This window comes from Pagrus pagrus (genome assembly GCF_965226575.1).
Source record: "Pagrus pagrus genome assembly, chromosome: 12".
NCBI classification, from domain to species: domain Eukaryota; kingdom Metazoa; phylum Chordata; class Actinopteri; order Spariformes; family Sparidae; genus Pagrus; species Pagrus pagrus.
The window spans coordinates 6,792,980-6,810,908 of NC_140196.1; the positions used below are offsets into that span (position 1 = coordinate 6,792,980).

Consider the following 17,929-nt stretch of genomic DNA (forward strand, 5'->3'; position numbering starts at 1 on the left):
ACCAATAGTAGCTCAAAGCTGAATTTGCACCTAGATGTGAAGACTGGGGAATTCTGGGAAAGTGAGTTCAGTTCAGAGCCCATTTTGAAATCCACAGTGAACAACTTCATCCGTGGGTCCCTACATTACAAACAGGACAAATGATAATCATTACAACAATAACAAGACTGCTTAATAGTCAACGAAATATAGTGGTTTGAAAAATGTATCCCAGCTACCTCTTTATAATTAAATCTTTTCAAGTTGACAAAAATGTAAATAATAAACATAAATGTGAAAAAGACCAGAGAAGCTCTGAGGCTCTCTCTCCTAAACAAGATTAATATCTTGCCAACTCATCAGAAGACAGAAACACAGTTTATGTGTTTTAAAGGCTTTGTCTTTTGATCGATACACTCTTGCTGTCTGATGTTCTGTCAGCAGGGGGCGCTCTTGTTCCTTTCTTTACAGTCTTCAGTTGGATCTGACTGGGCAGCAGCTGTTTTCTTTGGACAGCAGCAGGAGCAGCTTCAAGATACAAAGAGACACAGAGAGATGAAAGAGAGAGAGACAAACTGTTGAAATGCACATTATCACAAACAAAGAGATAAAGCTGTCATGCAGTTAACTCTACAACATGTTTGCCTCTTCGCTGTACAGATTTCTGATCAGCACTATTTGTTTATCAGTGAAAATGCAGCTCCAGACCTGCTCTTCATGCAGTAACAGTAGTAATAAAGTCACAAGATTTCATTGCCTCAGTTTGTTGTCCAATACTTAGGAGACTATTACTTCCTTTGTGGTCGTCAACACGTTCATGCACACGGTGACATACCTTCTGATGGGTTTAGCCTGGCTGATAAGGTCAGGAAGTTTGCAGTTTCTGGTGTCTGGCAGCAACATGCTCACAGCAGCAGCCATGAGGCAGACTGTACCAAAAATAATGTACGGCAGGACCTTGCTGTACACACCTGCAAACAGAAGGATAAAACGAAGCATGCTCACTTTTAGAACAAGTAACACGTGTAGTGTCACACATATGATCAGAGAAAACATGAAGTTAAACTAAAATTGAAAAGACCTTTTCCAAAGCACATATTTTAACTTGTCTAAAACAGGTGTAATGACTACACGATTAACTAATGCATTGTAACAGAGCCCTCGTTCATGTTGTTAGCATCATGTCTCATGTCCCTTACAATGAAATTGGGAAATGTAAGGAAATAAAAGTTGTCTGATGCCAGCAGGCTATCAAGGTAGAGATTAGCAAAATTTATTCCAAAAGCAAAATGACATCTGAAAGAAGACAACTGTGTCCTCTGAGTTTGACAAAATATTTTGTCTTTCAAAAGGGGCCATGACAGAAAAGATTAGAAAATTAGTGGGTAAGATTAAAACCAGAATCCTTGATAATGTGGGCAGTTGTTGGCGTAACTCTGAGACCCAAGCCTTGTCCTATGATATTTTATATTGTATTACTAACCTATTATAAATGTAACCAGGAGCCTGACCCTGCGGTGCCTTAAGGCAACATTATGTAACTATTTTACATCAAAATAACAGCTTCAAAATTATTTTAATGTTGTATTAGTTAATGACTTGTAATAGGGAGAATTGTGTCTCTTGCTGTGTTAACATGACCACTAATATTCCACTAATAATCAGAATAGACCAGCCCCCATCATCTTCGATCCACATCAATCTATCACAAAACTGCTGGTCCAGGACTTTGATCGCTCCCCCAGATGATGTATGACTCCAGCGACCTTCTAGGGAAGCGCCTTTGGAGGCATAATAGGTCCTGGCTGAACACTTTTGGTCACCATTCATTAGCCACTACCTGCCCAGCCTCCAGGAGAGAGGAGAGTCTTAAGTTGAGGATGAACAGCAAGACACTGGGGGTAGATCAAGTGATTTCTATATAGACCCACAGCTTCCTCGAGCCCTCTGGGCAGCTGGAAAAGTGACAAATACTTTCCCTAGAGTTTGCTTTTGTAAAATTGTTGCTATGCCACAAGATGCGCTAGCTTCAATACCAAATGAACGCATGATTAGCTAATGATAATAACCTCTCTAAATAAATTTATTGGAGTTGTTTTATCAGATTTTGTTTAAAGATTTATAGTTAAGATCGCAAATGTATTTTGTAAGAATTCAGTTTTTAGATTTTTTTCAGAACCACATAGCTTCATTGTTCTAACCTTCCCACATTGGAATGTAAAGGATCATCTCAAACCCAATTCTTTCTCTGGCCAGAATCATTTTCTCCATCGTTGTCCAACCAATATCAGTGCATCCCTGAGGTTCCCATCCTCATACATTCTGTGTAGTATTACAAAAACATTTTCTTTTAACTTAACTTACACATATTATTTAATTGTTAAACCTTTACTAATAATTTTTGTTCCTTTATCAGGATTAATACTTACTTTATTTTGCATTTATTAGCAGTTATTCATGACCTCAGTAAAAGTTAATTATGTTTTTTGCAGCTACCTTATCTAAAGCAAGAACAATGTCTTATTAACGTCATAAATGTATTATCACCTTTATTATGTTAGCTACCTTTTTGACTAACAAGGACCTTAAAACGAAATGTTATCAAAAACACTTGCCCATGTAGATCACGTAGGGACACATGATGGCACCTATGCGTGCAGCTGTGGTGGTGATCCCTAAGCCCATGTTCCTGACCACAGTGGGCATCAGTTCAGTGAAGAACACAAAGAGGAAGATGTAAGCACTAGTTGAGCCCATCCTTCCCACCAAGGCGAACACCTGGAGCATGACAGGCATGTCTGAGAAAAACAAATGTGATACTTAAACCATGCATGGACAATTTTACAAAAGCATTGTGTCTTCTTCTCCTTTCAGATATTCCTGATTCAGTCAGTGTTGTACTGATTCACACCTTCAGGAACCAGCTGGATGATCAAGAGCATGATGCCACTGAAGGTCAACATGCAGAAGAGGAGAGTGGGTCGAGGCGCACGGTTGATCAGCAGCCACGTGGCTACATAAACTGCAATGTCAATGGTCGCTGAAATGAAGCAGTTGAGGTAGGTGTTTCCATTCAGGTCACTGGTGTTGAGAGAGAGACCAAGGAAGACCATGGAGGTAGACATCCTGCAGAAATACAGAATCAACACTGCATGAAGAGAGAATAAATAATACTTTGATCTCAAGTCAATTTCACTTTAAAAGGTGCAATATTGTTCACAATTTTACTATAAAATGCTGACACAATTTATCCAAGTCACTTTGAAGAAGCTGCAGTTTGAATTTTATAGGGTTTAATTATTAAAAGTGCAACTTAGACTAACAGCCGATAGCAAAGAAATCAACCATTTTAAAGGGTAACAACCTTGACCCTGTTTTCATGTTTTTGTGTCTTAAAAGAATAGCGGGGACAATATTTTTTTAAAATGGTCCATTATTGAGCAAGACTGCTGCAGGCTGCAGCAAACTTCTTCATTTGGCCATTAACAGGCTCTGATTGTTTTTCTGACTGCTGGATTTAACTGGACAGGTCTCTGTGACTTTGTGTGTGCAACAGGTTCTTTTCATCTTCTATGTGGCTTCATCTCCCAACAAAGGCGTTTCAGAAGTGGAGAGTCATGGCTGGTTGATACTGTTGCCTTGCTTAGATTGTGTTTACTTCATCATCATATTTCTTTTGATTCGTGTGCCTCTGCCATGGGTGAGCAGGCTATCTAGTTAAATGGTTTTGTTAGTTGTCTGTTTTAAGTGTGTTTTTTGTCAATATTTTTGACTTTTTTATCGTAGATTCCGAGTCTTCACAGGGTGTTTTATTTTGAAAATTGTCCGGATGCTCTATGCCATTCCAGTGCCTGACTTCCTGCCTGTCTTGATCTTCTCTGTGCAGCTTGACATGTCTGCTGTCTGCTTCCCACAGAGCAGAGTGGAGAGCTGCTTCAGGGACACTTCGGAAACATGCCTTGGAACGTCTCCTGGACCCAGCATTGTCTAAAATGGCTGCAATGAGCTCTGGCAGCCGTGTTGTGCCTGGAACACAATGCAAAGGTGTGTGATCTTGGAAGCGTCTCCCATTATGAAAAGGGTCAGTACAGAGATAGACCTTTTTGCCTTAGAATAATAATATTTTTTAGACCACTTGCCATTGCTACCAGACTACATTATTCCAAACTTAGGTATGAGGAAGTGTAGCATTTAACACACCTCAATCAAACTCAACTGAAAAACAAAACTCACTAAAACCATCTTGCTTAGTCCAAGATCCAGTAATTACCAACTCTGGTTTTGTGTGAAACAAACCTTTAAATGGCCACTTTAGACATGAAAAATAATAATAATCAAATAATCAAACCTCATCTTTGATTGGTATTGACTGTCTGCTTTAATGGCTATGGACGTCAACATCAAACGGACTGTATGTAACACTTACAGTCATGCTATGCAGGGTCGAGGTGAAGTCTGAAGTGAGTCTTAAGTCTTTTGCGGAAGATGGCGAGTGACTCTGCTGTCCTGACATTGGTTGGGAGTTCGCTCCACCACTGAGGCACCAGAACAGAGAAAAGTTGTGACTTCACTGAGCGACCTTTGTTTGCTCTCAGCGATGGCGGTACCAGTCGGCCAGCTGATGTAGTGGAGCGTGCGCTGGGGCGGTGTGGTCTGACCAGTGTTGGGAGGTAGATGGGTGCAGTTCCATTGAAGGTCTTGGGTAGATTGAAAACAAGGTGCATTGCAGCGTTCTGGATACGCTGCAACAGTTATGGCGCAGAGGCTTTGAGTCCAGCCAAGAGCGAGTTGCAGTAGTCCAGGCAGGAGATGTATAGTGCTTGGACCAGGAGTTGCATTGTGTCCTTTGTGAGGAAAGACCGGATCCTGTGGACGTTGTAGAGGGCAAATCTGCAGGATCGGTCCACAGCAGTGATGTTGGGGGTGCAGGATAGCTTGTCGTTGAGTATCAGTCTGTATTTCATGCAATTACTGCTTTTATAAATCTACATTTTTTTCATGTATTTCTATTTCATTTTATTTGTGCATATACGTTGGGGAAACGTATAATGAGCTGCATTTCCTTTTGCCATAATGTGCAACGCAACGCATTACAATGCAGAAAATGCATTGACCATGGGGACAACAAGTCCTCCCGGAGTTGTGCCTTTTTTCATTACTTTTGGTTACAATAACTTCGTGCACAGTGGAAATAAGTGAACAGCTACATGAAAGGTGTGTGGCACCAGGATAAATGATGCAACGACGAATTTCATCAGGCATCTCAAAATGCACCCAGACAGGTCAGTCACTTGCTAATGTGAAAGAGACATTAAACTTAGCATATATCATCACAGGTAACAAGCTAACCATCGCAAAGTGTTGTGCTAATGCTGGTAACAGGCAGATTGCATCTTTATAGTTGGCCATATGATGTGACAGATTTAGGTTATTTTTTCACCAGGTCCGAGGGCAAGAGGGATGTGTTAAGTAGCAGAAGATTAGACTATATGATGTCCTAAGTTGGAGACCCAATGTAAGTTCTGGATGTAAACAAATTAAGCTAGCTCCATCAAAGCATACGTGATATTTTTCAGTTCACATCCACTCTTGGCTGCCCGCATTTTATTTCATGCCTTGAAACGTCTCCTTCAGATTGCATTGTAGTAGACCCCATGAATTATCCTACAACTGATTTTGATACTGTACTGTATGGATGGTAGCTACAGGACATGCTTTGAATTCATAAGATTTAACAATACAGTGTTAGGGACAGATCAGATGGCCAGAGACTTGAGACTTGACTTGGACTTGCCCCTCAGAGACTTGAGACTTGATTCGGACTTCCGAAAAACTGACTTGTGAACATCTCTGGCTTGTGGTGGTGGGCAGTTGTCCAAGTGGAGATGTCTGCCAGACAATGCAAGATATGCCTTGCAACGTGGGAGTCGGAGGATGGGGGAAAAGAGAGGAACAGTCGCCTGCATAACAGTGATAAGATAATCCATGTGATGTGATTGCAGAGCCTAGGGTTTGTTTTTTTTTGCCAAAAGTTTTTATTCATTTGCCATTATGTTCTTCACATTTCTTACAAAACTCATGTTCAAGGTAAAGAAAATTCCATTGTTCTAACACTTTCCAAGCCTGAGGGTTAGGGTTGTTCATTTAAGATTTACGTTTGATTTCTAATGTGTGACAATACTGCCATCTACCGATAATGTATGGTTAATTGTTCTATATTATTAAGTATCTTGACTAAGTAACAAGGACATATCTTATCAAAATTAGTAAAGGAAATGTTGAAGCAATTCCATTTATTTAGCAGTAGAGTTAGGAATTATTTACTCTTTGTTTAACAGTAGTTTTTTTTCTTGGTTCATAAACTTCTAGTTTCACATATTGCTTATTTTGTATAATTGATGTGTTTTCAGCACGCAAAACTCAGTGTTTTAATAATTTACAATTTTGTTAAATATTCACGTTTGAAAATCACTGGATTAGTATTTAGTCAGTTAATAAAACTTTTCATTTAGACCCAGTTGTTGTTCTGTGTATTCCTTTGGAGTGGAAAACGGAGATCAATTTAATTGAGAAGTCACACCTTTGACTGATAACTTGATCAGATTATCAATAGTCTAGATTATTGATCTGCCCCCCAAAAACGAGTGCAAAATCATCAACCAGAATAAATTGTATACACAACTTTATCCAGGAAAGTTACAGAGAAAAATAAAATACATTACCATATGAAAACACCTAGAACTGTAATATTCCTCATGTTGGGGGTGCGTATCAGGTCCATGTAAGTGTGCGCCCTCTCCTCTTCACCTTTATCTTTCTGTATTAGACACATGAAAAGAAACAGAACAGTCACACCTGGTTATCACAGCATTCACAGCTTCCACAGCATGAGGAGTGAAAATGGAATAAATACCATTAGCTCCAAGCACTCGCCAGACCCGAATATAACCTCAGGCACGGGGACTCTGTTCCTTTTGGCAGCATTACGTATGACAAGTTCAGCCTCCTCAACCCGACCTTTCTGCAAGAGCCAACGTGGAGACTCAGGAATGACCCTGAGGAGAAAGAGAGAGAGACACGGGAAGTTTGTTCAAAATGAAAATATATATTGTTAAACACAGGCAGTAAAAAACAGTAAATGTTGATGTTAGACAGCCATTTTAAAAAACAGTTCATGCTTCAAAACAATATATTTGCATCTGTTAATGTGTGGACTATAATCATTCTGTACAATCTGAAATGAGATCAGTATTTGGTTTGGAGCTGAACAGTAAGAATGGGAGAAGACAGACAAACCGGTTTACGATCCAGTTGAAACAGTTGATTACATGAAGACAGATATTCATTTACGCTGAGAGCTTCTTTCTTTTACTCGATTTCATAATAAATGCCCTTGCTAGTCAGATCAAGATCTGTAAGACAAGAGGTGGTGGTTTTCATGTTGTCCACAGGGACTGCTTTTCTGGTTGTCTGATACGGCGGTTGTGAGCTGTAGTTTCAGTGGTAAACACACCAACCTCATTGACCTCCAGAGCCGCTCTACACTGCAAAAGTGTCTCTTGGCTTGAGTGAACTAGAGCAGACAGACAAGCAGTCTGCAGGGTGGGCTGCCAACAGGCTGCCCTGCCGCTGCTCCTGTTTGCTCTACTTATGAGAGACACTGCACTTGTAACAAAGAGTTTGGAGTGATTACTGGGACAACTACGGGTCACAATCCACCCTATCAGCTCCGCTGATGGCTGATTGTTTTACAAACCAACCGCAAGAAAAACACAAGCACAACCCATTAACACCAGAGTACTGTAAGAAAATGAGTGCTGATAGAGAGAAAATACTGAATAAAAAAGGGCAGGTCAGCTCCCTGGTACGGCATTGTTTTCATTTATTTGTGTATCTTTATTTGTGTGTTTGTCATTGTTGTGTTAACAGAAGAATTATTGCACGTGTGCCTTGAAAAACTGGTTAAAATCTAAATAATTTATTTGCCTGGACTTTAAAAATTATGAAAAATAGGACAGGTCATTAAAATGATCGATAATTGTTGATATCAACCAATATCAAACTTGATGGACTTCTCAGTCAGGCCTACACTGAAATGTGACATGTTACAGACCTCTGAGCAATAACCTTCATCAGCCAGTGACTTACCACCACATTGGAATATATATCAATCCGGGGATGGCAGAAGCTACCAGCAGCATCCTCCAGCCTCGTATGAAGTAGGCAAAGAGTGGCAACAAGGCGTAGCCAATGCCGGTACAAAGACCTTGGGCTAGCAGACCGAATTTTATCCTGGCAGACTGACCCAACATCTCAGACCCTGATGAAGAAGAGGACCACAAGCATGGCATTAAGATGAGGGAGAACATGAACGTATAGATCAAACTGTCTGCAGCCATATTGAATTCATTGGTTCAGGAAGATGTTGGAGTCCAGATAAAGATAGGGACTCTTTTGAGACCAATAAGTGGATGTGCTGCCTGTCTCACCCAGTATGGTTGATGTGGAATAGTTGGTCTGGCCAATTCCTTTTAGACAGTTGAGGACACAGAACATGACCCAACTGACGGAGGCGGCCTGGATTAAGGCAGTGACTGACTGTAAGACCATAGTGAAAAAAAACACTGGCTTTCTGCCAAACCTGCAAGGTGATGCACAGAAACATGACATTAACAGACCATGGGTGATCTTTAAGTACACATCCTCACACTGATAACATTTGGCTTTTGTTATTATGAGTGAAGCTGTAATTGTACAGTATTTATGAGTGAAGAAAGCAATGAGAAATTAGTTGCTTTTCAGATGACATTTTTTCATACTCTTTCTGTTCAGTGAAAGCCATCTATTTCCAAATTTGGTAAGTTTGATTTCGATTTAATTTGATGATAAACTAGGGTTAAGTGCTCCTTTATGGGTTAATGAAATGATCCTTCTTCAGTCACAAAGATGAAAACAGGAAGCTTTGCTAACACCATTAAAAGCTGATTTTCTTTCTTTCTTTTTTTTATTTTTATTTTCTTTACATATATGTGGTTCTCACAGGACAGCAACACTGAACACAGTATAACAAGCACATTTATATCAGAATGAGTACTTGTGCATTTGACACCTGAAGTGAATAATGCTTTCATACTTTCACAAAAGAAAGGTTTTCAATTAAAGACTTTCACAGTGTGGTATCGACACTTCTACTTAAGGATCTGCACACATCCTCCACCACTGCTTACCGGTCTGAGAACGGACCGCTGACGAAGGATCCAATCATGACTCCTACAAAGAATGAGGAGGTGGAAAAAGGGACCTTCCATGCATGTTCACACACCAGATCCCACTGTCATTACCAGGAGAGAAGACCGTCATTCAGGTGACAGCAGGACAACTTCCACAGAAATCTGACATTAAAGTGAAATCTGAATGAAACTAAAGTCAAAGAAGGGAGAGTTTCACCTCAGACACAATAGTGGAGCTGTATATCTCAGTGCTGAACACCCATCCATCCACACATTGCTCTGTGTCATTGCTGAGTCCAGCTGTCTCCGTCCAGCTTCCGTTCAGTTTGTATCGGGAACAGCTGTCAGGTCCGATCCAGCTGCGCTGCTCCACATCTGTGCCGTTGCGCGTGGAGTTGATGGACTCTTTGCAGTGATACTCTGGTGTATCCGAAACGAAAACCACGATCACTCCCATGTATCTACTTGGAATTGCAGGTAAACTGAGCAGTACAATTATCAAAACTTGAAAAAGTCCGCAGTCGCCCAGAAAAGACGTAAGTTCATCAAAGTCTTTCATTTCTGCATCCGACATGGTGACTGACTGCTGGTGCGCAAACTAAATCCACACCAGGAGGCTGTGTCGGATGAGCTGGTGGTTAAAACGCGAGTGAAACAAGTCCTGTTTGACTGGATGTCAAAGCTATTATGAGGGCGTTGTTTGATGAAGAGCCAACGTTTGTCCTCATGTCATTTAACAGACAAATGATTCTCTCACATTCACAATGTCTAATGTTTGCACGTAATGTGCGACGTGCAGTGAAAACGTGTTTCATCGGATCAACTTTTGCGCACATTACAGGACCATGGACAGAGAGCGGTCTAATTATAATTAGTCATTTGTTAAAACTGCACAGAAATAAAGGAATGCATTGAACTACACATGGCCTACAGTAGTGCTTCATCACAACTCACTTCTTAAACAAACAAGAAGAATTAATAAAGTGTTAAATATTACCAACGATGGATGTCAGCTGAATGTGCTGGTACTTGACCTGCAGCTGTAGTATACAAACATACAACATGTATACACTGTTACACCACTATGTCAAGTCCTTTGTGTCACTCGACCGCATAGAAAGTGTCACTGATTTGATGAAGAGCTACATTTAATTACTGACAAGGTGCAACAAACATACAACAATATTACTATTAGGTAGGCTACTTATTACTACTACTACTTATCATCAATCATAATAAAAGTGATAATAAGAATATGATGATAATAATTATAAGATGAATGATAATGACAACTTAGCAGGGTATTATCAATTACACAGAGACACCAAATAATGTCTGAACTGACAAGCTTCAGAGAGTAATCCAAATAATCACAATGCAAACAATTTAGGTAGCTGACAGTTACTATAGGGCTGCGAGAACAAAAAACATGGCTGCCATTCCTTTAATTTCCAGTTAATTATGCAATATTTTAAGATAAGTATTACATTAAAATGTGTTTTGATGACATTTTTAGCGAGAAATATGCACTTTATTTTCATAATCCTCGCTCAGTAAATGCATGTGGTCTTTAGTTTGTTAGTTTTTAGGAATATTATCGCCGGTTTCACCAGAACATTGAGGTGCTGTCACTATGATATTGTTGCTCTGGTGGTTGCTATAGACGTTGCTACGGCGGAAACCACGGCTTGCACGTTGTTTGTATTGTTTTTTGCTTTGTGTAGTTTTCTGGGCTGTTTTATTATTTGTGTACTTTTATTTTTTAAATTTTTTTTAATTGCATCGCCAATTTTAAATTTCTACATTTCAATCTACCACTATGTGGCACTTGGTCAATTTATATTCATATATATATATATATATATATATATATATATATATATATATATATATATATATATATATAAAGATATATATATATTGTGTGACTAGATCTTTTTGTGACCTTAATTATAACCATGCACCAAAAAAAACTACAACTTCCGGTCCTGAGTGCTAACAAGAAGCATGGCGCGGCTAAAGGGAATTGTAGTTTTTATAGGTATTACTGTTTTTCCTACAATTGGAAGTTGTAAAAACTGAATTGAGAGTACAGTGGGGAGTTTAAGGGGATGCTAAAAACATTTGTGCAATCAGATTTGAAATATGTAGTCGTTAAATGGGTGAAAATCAATTTTAACCTTAATTTATGAAGATTTGACAGCGCCCCCATTTGTTGACTGTGCTGAGGTCGAGAGCTCTTTATAACAGTTGGTCCCACATATGTGGCCCTTCTTATTGCTGAGTTATAAGCTGTTAAACATGCACCCAGGTCAAGGTTCAAAGGTCAGTATTTCAAGAGAACACTTCCGGGTAGCGGGGTCCTCCGGTCCGCCCAAAGGACTGACGAGAAACATTTAGAAACACCTTTTAATGTGATACCTATTTTAAACTATTGCACTTTTCACTGGAAGTAAAAGTAATGGCAGCCATGTTTTTTGTTCTCGGAGCCAGAAAGTTGACGGTCACGTGACGCGGACGCAGGCAATAGAAAGGACCACAAAAAAAAACAAAAACAGTAGACGTCTCACAGTTTGAGAGGCGTTATTGTGAAACTACTACATTTTGCCCTGTGGACCAACACAGCCGTTATTTTGTCTCCCGGGGTGTAACTCATTTGTGAGTCGGCTGTGTTATTTCAACGTGTCCATGGAGGGCAGAGTCTTTAGTTTGTGTTGGTTAATAATCTGTTAACACAGTCACAAAATGTGTGTGTGTGTGTGTGTGTCGACTAGGGCACTTGTGAATGTGAGTGAATTATTTGTCTGTTAACTGACACGTCATGGGACAAACGTTGGCTCTTCATCACACAACGTCCTGATAATTGTTTATCAGTAAAAGCTTGTTTCACTCGCGGCTTGACCACCAGCTCATCCGACACAGCCTCCTGGTGTGGGTTTAGTTTGACCAGCAGTCAGTCATCATGTCGGATTCAAAAGTGAAAGACTTCGATGAACTTACGTCTTTTCTGGGCGACTACGGACTTTTTCAAATTTTAATTATTGTCCTGCTCAGTTTAGCTGCAATTCCGAGTGGATACATGGGAGTGATCGTGGTTTTTGTTTCGGATACACCAGAGTATCACTGCAAAGAGTCCATCAACTCCACGCGCAACGGTGCAGATGTGGAGCAGCGCAGCTGGATCGGACCTGACAGCTGTTCCCGGTACAAACTGAACGGAAGCTGGACGGAGACAACTGGACTCAGCAATGACACAGAGCAATGTGTGGATGGATGGGTGTTCAGCACTGAGATATACAGCTCCACTATTGTGTCTGAGGTGAAACTCTCCCTTCTTTGACTTAAGTTTCATTCAGATTTCACTTTAATGTCAGATTTCTGTGGAAGTTGTCCTGCTGTCACCTGAATGACGGTCTTCTCTCCTGGTAATCGCAGTGGGATCTGGTGTGTGAACATGCATGGAAGGTCCCTTTTTCCACCTCCTTATACTTTGTGGGAGTTTTGATTGGATCCTTCGTCAGCGGTCCGTTCTCAGACAGGTAAGCAGTGGCGGAGGATCATATCCTCACCTAGTGGCAACAGGAAACGACATTTTCCTGTACTTTTCACTGCAGCCCCTGCGGCTATTTTAACAGAAATGCATGAAATTCAGTACACATATCTATCGCACCTACATCTACCAAAAAGTGTCTTGGTGCCACAAGCTCAACAAAACAGGAAGTCAGATATTTTGAATTTTGGTACTCATTTTTGGCGACTTGCACATGTTTTTTTTGGTTTTACAAACTCCTCCTGCAGCTTTAAAGGTGCTATTTGTGAGAAAAGTTGATTTTTGAGTCTCATTCTCCAGCTGACGCTTTGGGATGGCAGCTGACCCGTCCTACATTCCCAAAGCGTCAGTTTTTGACAAGTTGGAGAATGAGACTCAAAACTCACAAATAGCACCTTTAACCTGAAAGACTGGGAAAAAAATCAAAGCTCAAAATTCCCCTCGAAATAAGAAGTTGCTGTAACTCGCTTGTACATGCTCGAGTCCGCCCCAAACTTAATACGTTTAAAGTCCTGCCCTGAAAACATCTACATACCAATGTTATGTTACAGTCGTAGTGCCCCCTAGTGGCAGCAGGAAATGACACCTTTTGAACAGTGATGTACTGCTTCTAGCTGGATGACAACATCTGCCATCAACTAATTGATTAATTGATGTATTGTTTCAGCTCTGAATTTGTTAATATATTTTTACTTGTTGTTTTTACTCATGAATAATGGTGTTCACTGACGTCTGTTGTTCTAGCAGCCAAATCAAACAACAGTAAGAAAATCTGCAGGATTGACGGAAAGACAAAGAAGAGAAGAACTGACTGATCACATAATGAAAGACAAATGTTATCAGTGTGAGGATGTGTACTTAAAGATCACCCATGGTCTGTTAATGTCATGTTTCTGTGCATCACCTTGCAGGTTTGGCAGAAAGCCAGTGTTTTTTTTCACTATGATCTTACAGTCAGTCACTGCCTTAATCCAGGCCGCCTCCGCCAGTTGGGTCATGTTCTGTGTCCTCAACTGTCTAAAAGGACTTGGCCAGGTCTCCAACTATGGCACATCACTCATACTGGGTGAGACAGGCAGCACATCCACTTCTATTGGTCTCAAAAGAGTCCCTACCTCTATCTCAACTCCAACATCTTCCTGAACCAGTGAATTCAATGTGGCTGCAGACAGTTTGATCAATACGTTCATGTTCTCCCTCATCTTAATGCCATGCTTGTGGTCCTCTTCTTCATCAGGGTCTGAGATGTTGGGCCAGTCTGCCAGGATAAAATTCAGTCTGCTAGCCCAAGGCCTATGTTACGGCATTGGCTACGCCTTGTTGCCGCTCTTTGCCTACTTCATACGAGGCTGGAGGATGCTGCTGGTAGCTTCTGCCATCCCCGGATTGATATACATTCCAATGTGGTGGTAAGTGATCGGCTGATAAGGGCTATTGATCAGTGGTCCATGTCACATATCAGAGTCATTTTATGCCAAATCCTCTTCTGTTTAAAGCTTCTTAAAGGAACTGTTATGTTTTGTTCTGGCAGCCCCTGTTGACAATATGAGAACCACCATCTCCTGTCATGAAGATCTTGATCTGGCTAGCATGTGTATTTGTTTTTTGAGTGAAAGAAAGAGGCAATGCATTTCCATTAACACCTTTTAATTCTTTTTTAATCACAGTAGTTTTGCATGTTCAGCTTCTTCCTTTGGGCTGTGAGACTCCTCAGGTCACCCTCAGCAGTTGTGTTCCAGTCGCCTTCATGGGTTTGACTGTACTCAATGCTGAGCTGAAGTCAACAAACACAATTCTGATGTCGCAAACATTTTAGCGAACACATTAAATCAGTTTGTCAACACCAAAGTTCAGTCGTAATCAATTTAAAGGTGATGAAGAATTTCTACTCAGGTCAGTTTGTGACTCAACTGCAGATGCAGATATGTAAGTTGACTGCAGGTCATTGCAGAGCTGGATAATAATAAGAATGTACCTCTGTGTCTGAACCAAGACAACCAGACTTGGCTGGTTTAGACCAGTTCTCAGTGTTAATGAGTGTCTGTCTGCTTTCCCCCTGTTTATGCTTCTCTTTAGACTCAGACACTGATCTCAGTCCACACACTTTGTTCATATTCTCTGCAAAGTTTACATGTTTCGATTTCTAATTGTATGAAATGTTACAGTACATGCATTAACAGATGCAAATATATCCCCTTGAAGCTTTTTTCAAGTGGCTTTCTAACGTCAACATTTAATGTTGTTCAACGCCTGTATTGGAAAATGCAAATTTTTAAATTTTAATGAACTCCTCTCTCTCTCTCTCTCTCTCTCTCTCTCTCTCTCTCTCTCTCTCTTTCTCTTCAGGGTCCTTCCTGAGTCTCCACGTTGGCTCTTGCAGAAAGGTCGGGTTGAGGAGGCTGAACTCGTCATACGTAATGCTGCCAAAATGAACAGAGTCCCCGTTCCTGAGGTTATATTCAGGGCTGGCGAGTGCTTGGAGCTAATGGTATTTATTCCATTTTCACTCCTCATGCTGTGGAAGCTGTTGAGCTGCAGTATAAAATATGGCCCAATCTGTGATAACCAGGTGTGACTCTTCTGTTTCTTTTCATATTTGTCAAATACAGAGAGATAAAGGTGGAGAAGAGAGGACGCACACTTATATGGACCTGATACGGACCCCCAACATGAGGAATATTACAATTCTAGGTGTTTTCATATGGTAATGTATTTATTTTCTATGTTGGTAGATTTCCTGAATATACTGTAACACCCAGGTGAACAGGAAATGGGTGGAAAAGAGACAAAGGTAGAAGCTGAAAATCAAAACATGACACATGAGGAGAGAACTTCAAAATAAAACAGGAAATAACTCAAACCATGACAGTCAGTGGCCAGATGAAGAAGTTTAAGTGGACGTACTTTGAGGGAACAATATTGCCTGTAGTTGCAGCCCATGTCACAGCAGCTGGCTGCAGCAGTCTTGTTCAATAGTGGACCAGTTTCAAAAACCTCATTAGTCACCTAGACACAAAAAATGAAAATAGGGCCCAGGCTAAAGATACCAAAGTTATCCTTTAATAACTTTAATTAAACCACATACAATTTAAACTGCAGCTTCTTCAAAGTGACTTGAATAAATACATTTTATAGTAACATTGGGAACAATATCGCACCTTTAAAAAGTAATTTTTGTGATCAAAATATTATTTCAGCACACTGTCTTCCCTCTTCATGCCGTGTTGATTCTGTATTTCTGCAGGATGTCCACCGCCATGGTCTATTTTGGTCTCTCTCTCAACACCAGTAACCTGAATGGAAACGTCTACCTCAACTGCTTCATTTCAGCATCCATTGACATTGTGGTGACTGTAGCCACGTGGCTGCTGATCAACCGTGCACCTCGACCCACTCTCCTCTTCTGCATGTTGATCCTCTGTGGCATCATGCTCTTGATCATCCAGCTGGTTCCTGAAGGTCTGAATCAGTACAACACTGACTGAATCAGGGATATCTGAAAGGAGTAGAAGACACTGATTGTAAAATTGTCCTTGCCTTGTTTAACTATCACATTTGTTTTTCTCAGACATGCCTGTCATGCTCCAGGTGTTCGTTTTGGTGGGAAGGATGGGCGTGACTGGTGCTTACGTCTTCCTCTTTGTGTTTGTCACTGAGCTGATGCCCACTGTGGTCAGGAACATGGGCTTAGGGATCACCACCACAGCCGCATTCATAGGTGCCATCATGTGTCCCTACGTGATCTACATTGGCAAGTGTTTTTGACAATATTTCGTATTAAGGTCCTTGTAATAAGCACAAGTTAATAGGTTTGCCTAACTAACGTATTAAAGGTGATGAACCCATGGAAATGAACAGATCGGTGACAAGTCTAATCAAAGTGGCCTTCATTCTGTTTGCAGGTGTGTACAGCAAGGTCCTGCCGTACATTATTTTTGGTACAGTCTGCCTCATGGCTGCTGCTGTGAGCATGTTGCTGCCAGACACCAGAAACAGCAAACTTCCTGACCTCATCAGCCAGGCTAAACCCATCAGAAGGTATGTCACCGCGTGTGAACGTGTTGACAAACACAAAGGAAGTAAAAGACTTCCAAGTATTAGACAACAAACTGAGACAACGAAATCTTGTTACTTTATTACTACTGTTACTGCATCAAGAGCAGGTCTGGAGCTGCATTTTCACTGACAAACAAATAGTGTTGATCAGAAATCTGTACAGCAGAGAGGCAAACATGTTGTAGAATTAACTGCATGACAGCTTCATCTCTTTGTTTGTGATAATGTGCATTTCAACAGTTCGTCTCTCTCTCTTTCATCTCTCTCTGTGTCTCTTTGTATCTTGAAGCTGCTTCTGCTGCTGTCCAAAGAAAACAGCTGCTGCCCGGTCAGACACAACTGAAGACTGTAAAGAAAGGAACAAGAGCGCCCCCTGCTGACAGAACATCAGTCAGCAAGAGCCTATCGCTCAAAAGACAAAGCCTTTAAAACACAAACTGTGTTTCTGTCTTCTGATGAGTTGGCAAGACATTAATGTTGTTTAGGAGAGAGAGCCTCAGAGCTTCTCTGGTTTGTTCACATTCATGTTTATTATTCACATTTATGTCAACCTTGAAAAGATTTCATTATAAAGAAGTAGCTGGGATACAATTTTTAAAAACACTATATTTTGTTGACTAATAAAACAGACTCAAATGCTGTAGCCTAGGCAACTGGACGTGTTTCAGATGTGGGCTGTAAGATTGTCACTGTTGCACTGACCTGAACAATAAATTTCCACACATGCCACGAGTGTCTTGTTTTGTAGAACCATATTTACAGTGAAAGGAGAGTTCAGTTTGCTGAAACAATAATGGCTGGAATGACAGTTTAAATTGGCTGGAAAAGGCAAAGGCACACACACACACACACACACACACACACACACACACACACACAAAAAAAAATCACTCTTGGGGCCCCTTGGTAGTCACACGGCTCCATAATATAACTGGCAAAAATACAAGAATTTCATGCCTCGGCCTACAATAGGAAAATGGTTGAATCTGGTGGAATACAGTAAAAATGTCAAATATCACTACTTTTCTTCAAAATGAAATGCTGACATTAGATAATGCATGGTTTTATACTGTAATGGCAGTGAGATTAAAACATGTGGTTTGAATGGCAGTCA

The 17,929-nt window shown here is 40.6% G+C and overlaps 2 protein-coding genes across 2 annotated transcripts; one reads left to right on the top strand and one right to left on the bottom strand.

Annotated features, from left to right (window-relative positions):
- Window positions 1-756: 756 nt before the first annotated feature.
- LOC311266035 (solute carrier family 22 member 4-like) lies at window positions 757-9,783 on the bottom strand (the record flags this gene model as incomplete). Its single annotated transcript, XM_084368220.1, has 9 exons — window positions 757-950; window positions 2,595-2,777; window positions 2,891-3,105; window positions 6,702-6,796; window positions 6,893-7,034; window positions 8,128-8,299; window positions 8,469-8,620; window positions 9,207-9,310; window positions 9,427-9,783. The coding sequence occupies 9 exons, from the start codon at window positions 9,781-9,783 to the stop codon at window positions 757-759; spliced, it is 1,614 nt and encodes a 537-aa protein (XP_084224346.1).
- A 1,797-nt stretch (window positions 9,784-11,580) lies between these two features.
- Window positions 11,581-17,544, top strand: LOC311267086 (organic cation/carnitine transporter 2-like). Its single transcript, XM_084369930.1, has 10 exons — window positions 11,581-12,528; window positions 12,645-12,748; window positions 13,671-13,825; window positions 13,997-14,168; window positions 15,106-15,247; window positions 15,369-15,463; window positions 16,004-16,218; window positions 16,328-16,510; window positions 16,662-16,797; window positions 17,105-17,544. The coding sequence occupies exons 1-10, from the start codon at window positions 12,172-12,174 to the stop codon at window positions 17,193-17,195; spliced, it is 1,650 nt and encodes a 549-aa protein (XP_084226056.1). The 5' UTR covers window positions 11,581-12,171; the 3' UTR covers window positions 17,196-17,544.
- The last annotated feature ends 385 nt before the right edge of the window (window positions 17,545-17,929 follow it).

What these genes read in the sequence shown, in the direction of transcription:
- LOC311267086 (XM_084369930.1), top strand. Translation starts at nt 12,172, where the DNA reads ATGTCGGATTCAAAAGTGAAAGACTTCGATGAACTTACGTCTTTTCTG. An exon ending in GCGAGTGCTTGGAGCTAATG is followed by an intron (nt 15,248 to 15,368) that starts GTATTTATTCCA and finishes TGTCAAATACAG; the next exon opens with AGAGATAAAGGTGGAGAAGA. An exon ending in TCCCTACGTGATCTACATTG is followed by an intron (nt 16,511 to 16,661) that starts GCAAGTGTTTTT and finishes TTCTGTTTGCAG; the next exon opens with GTGTGTACAGCAAGGTCCTG.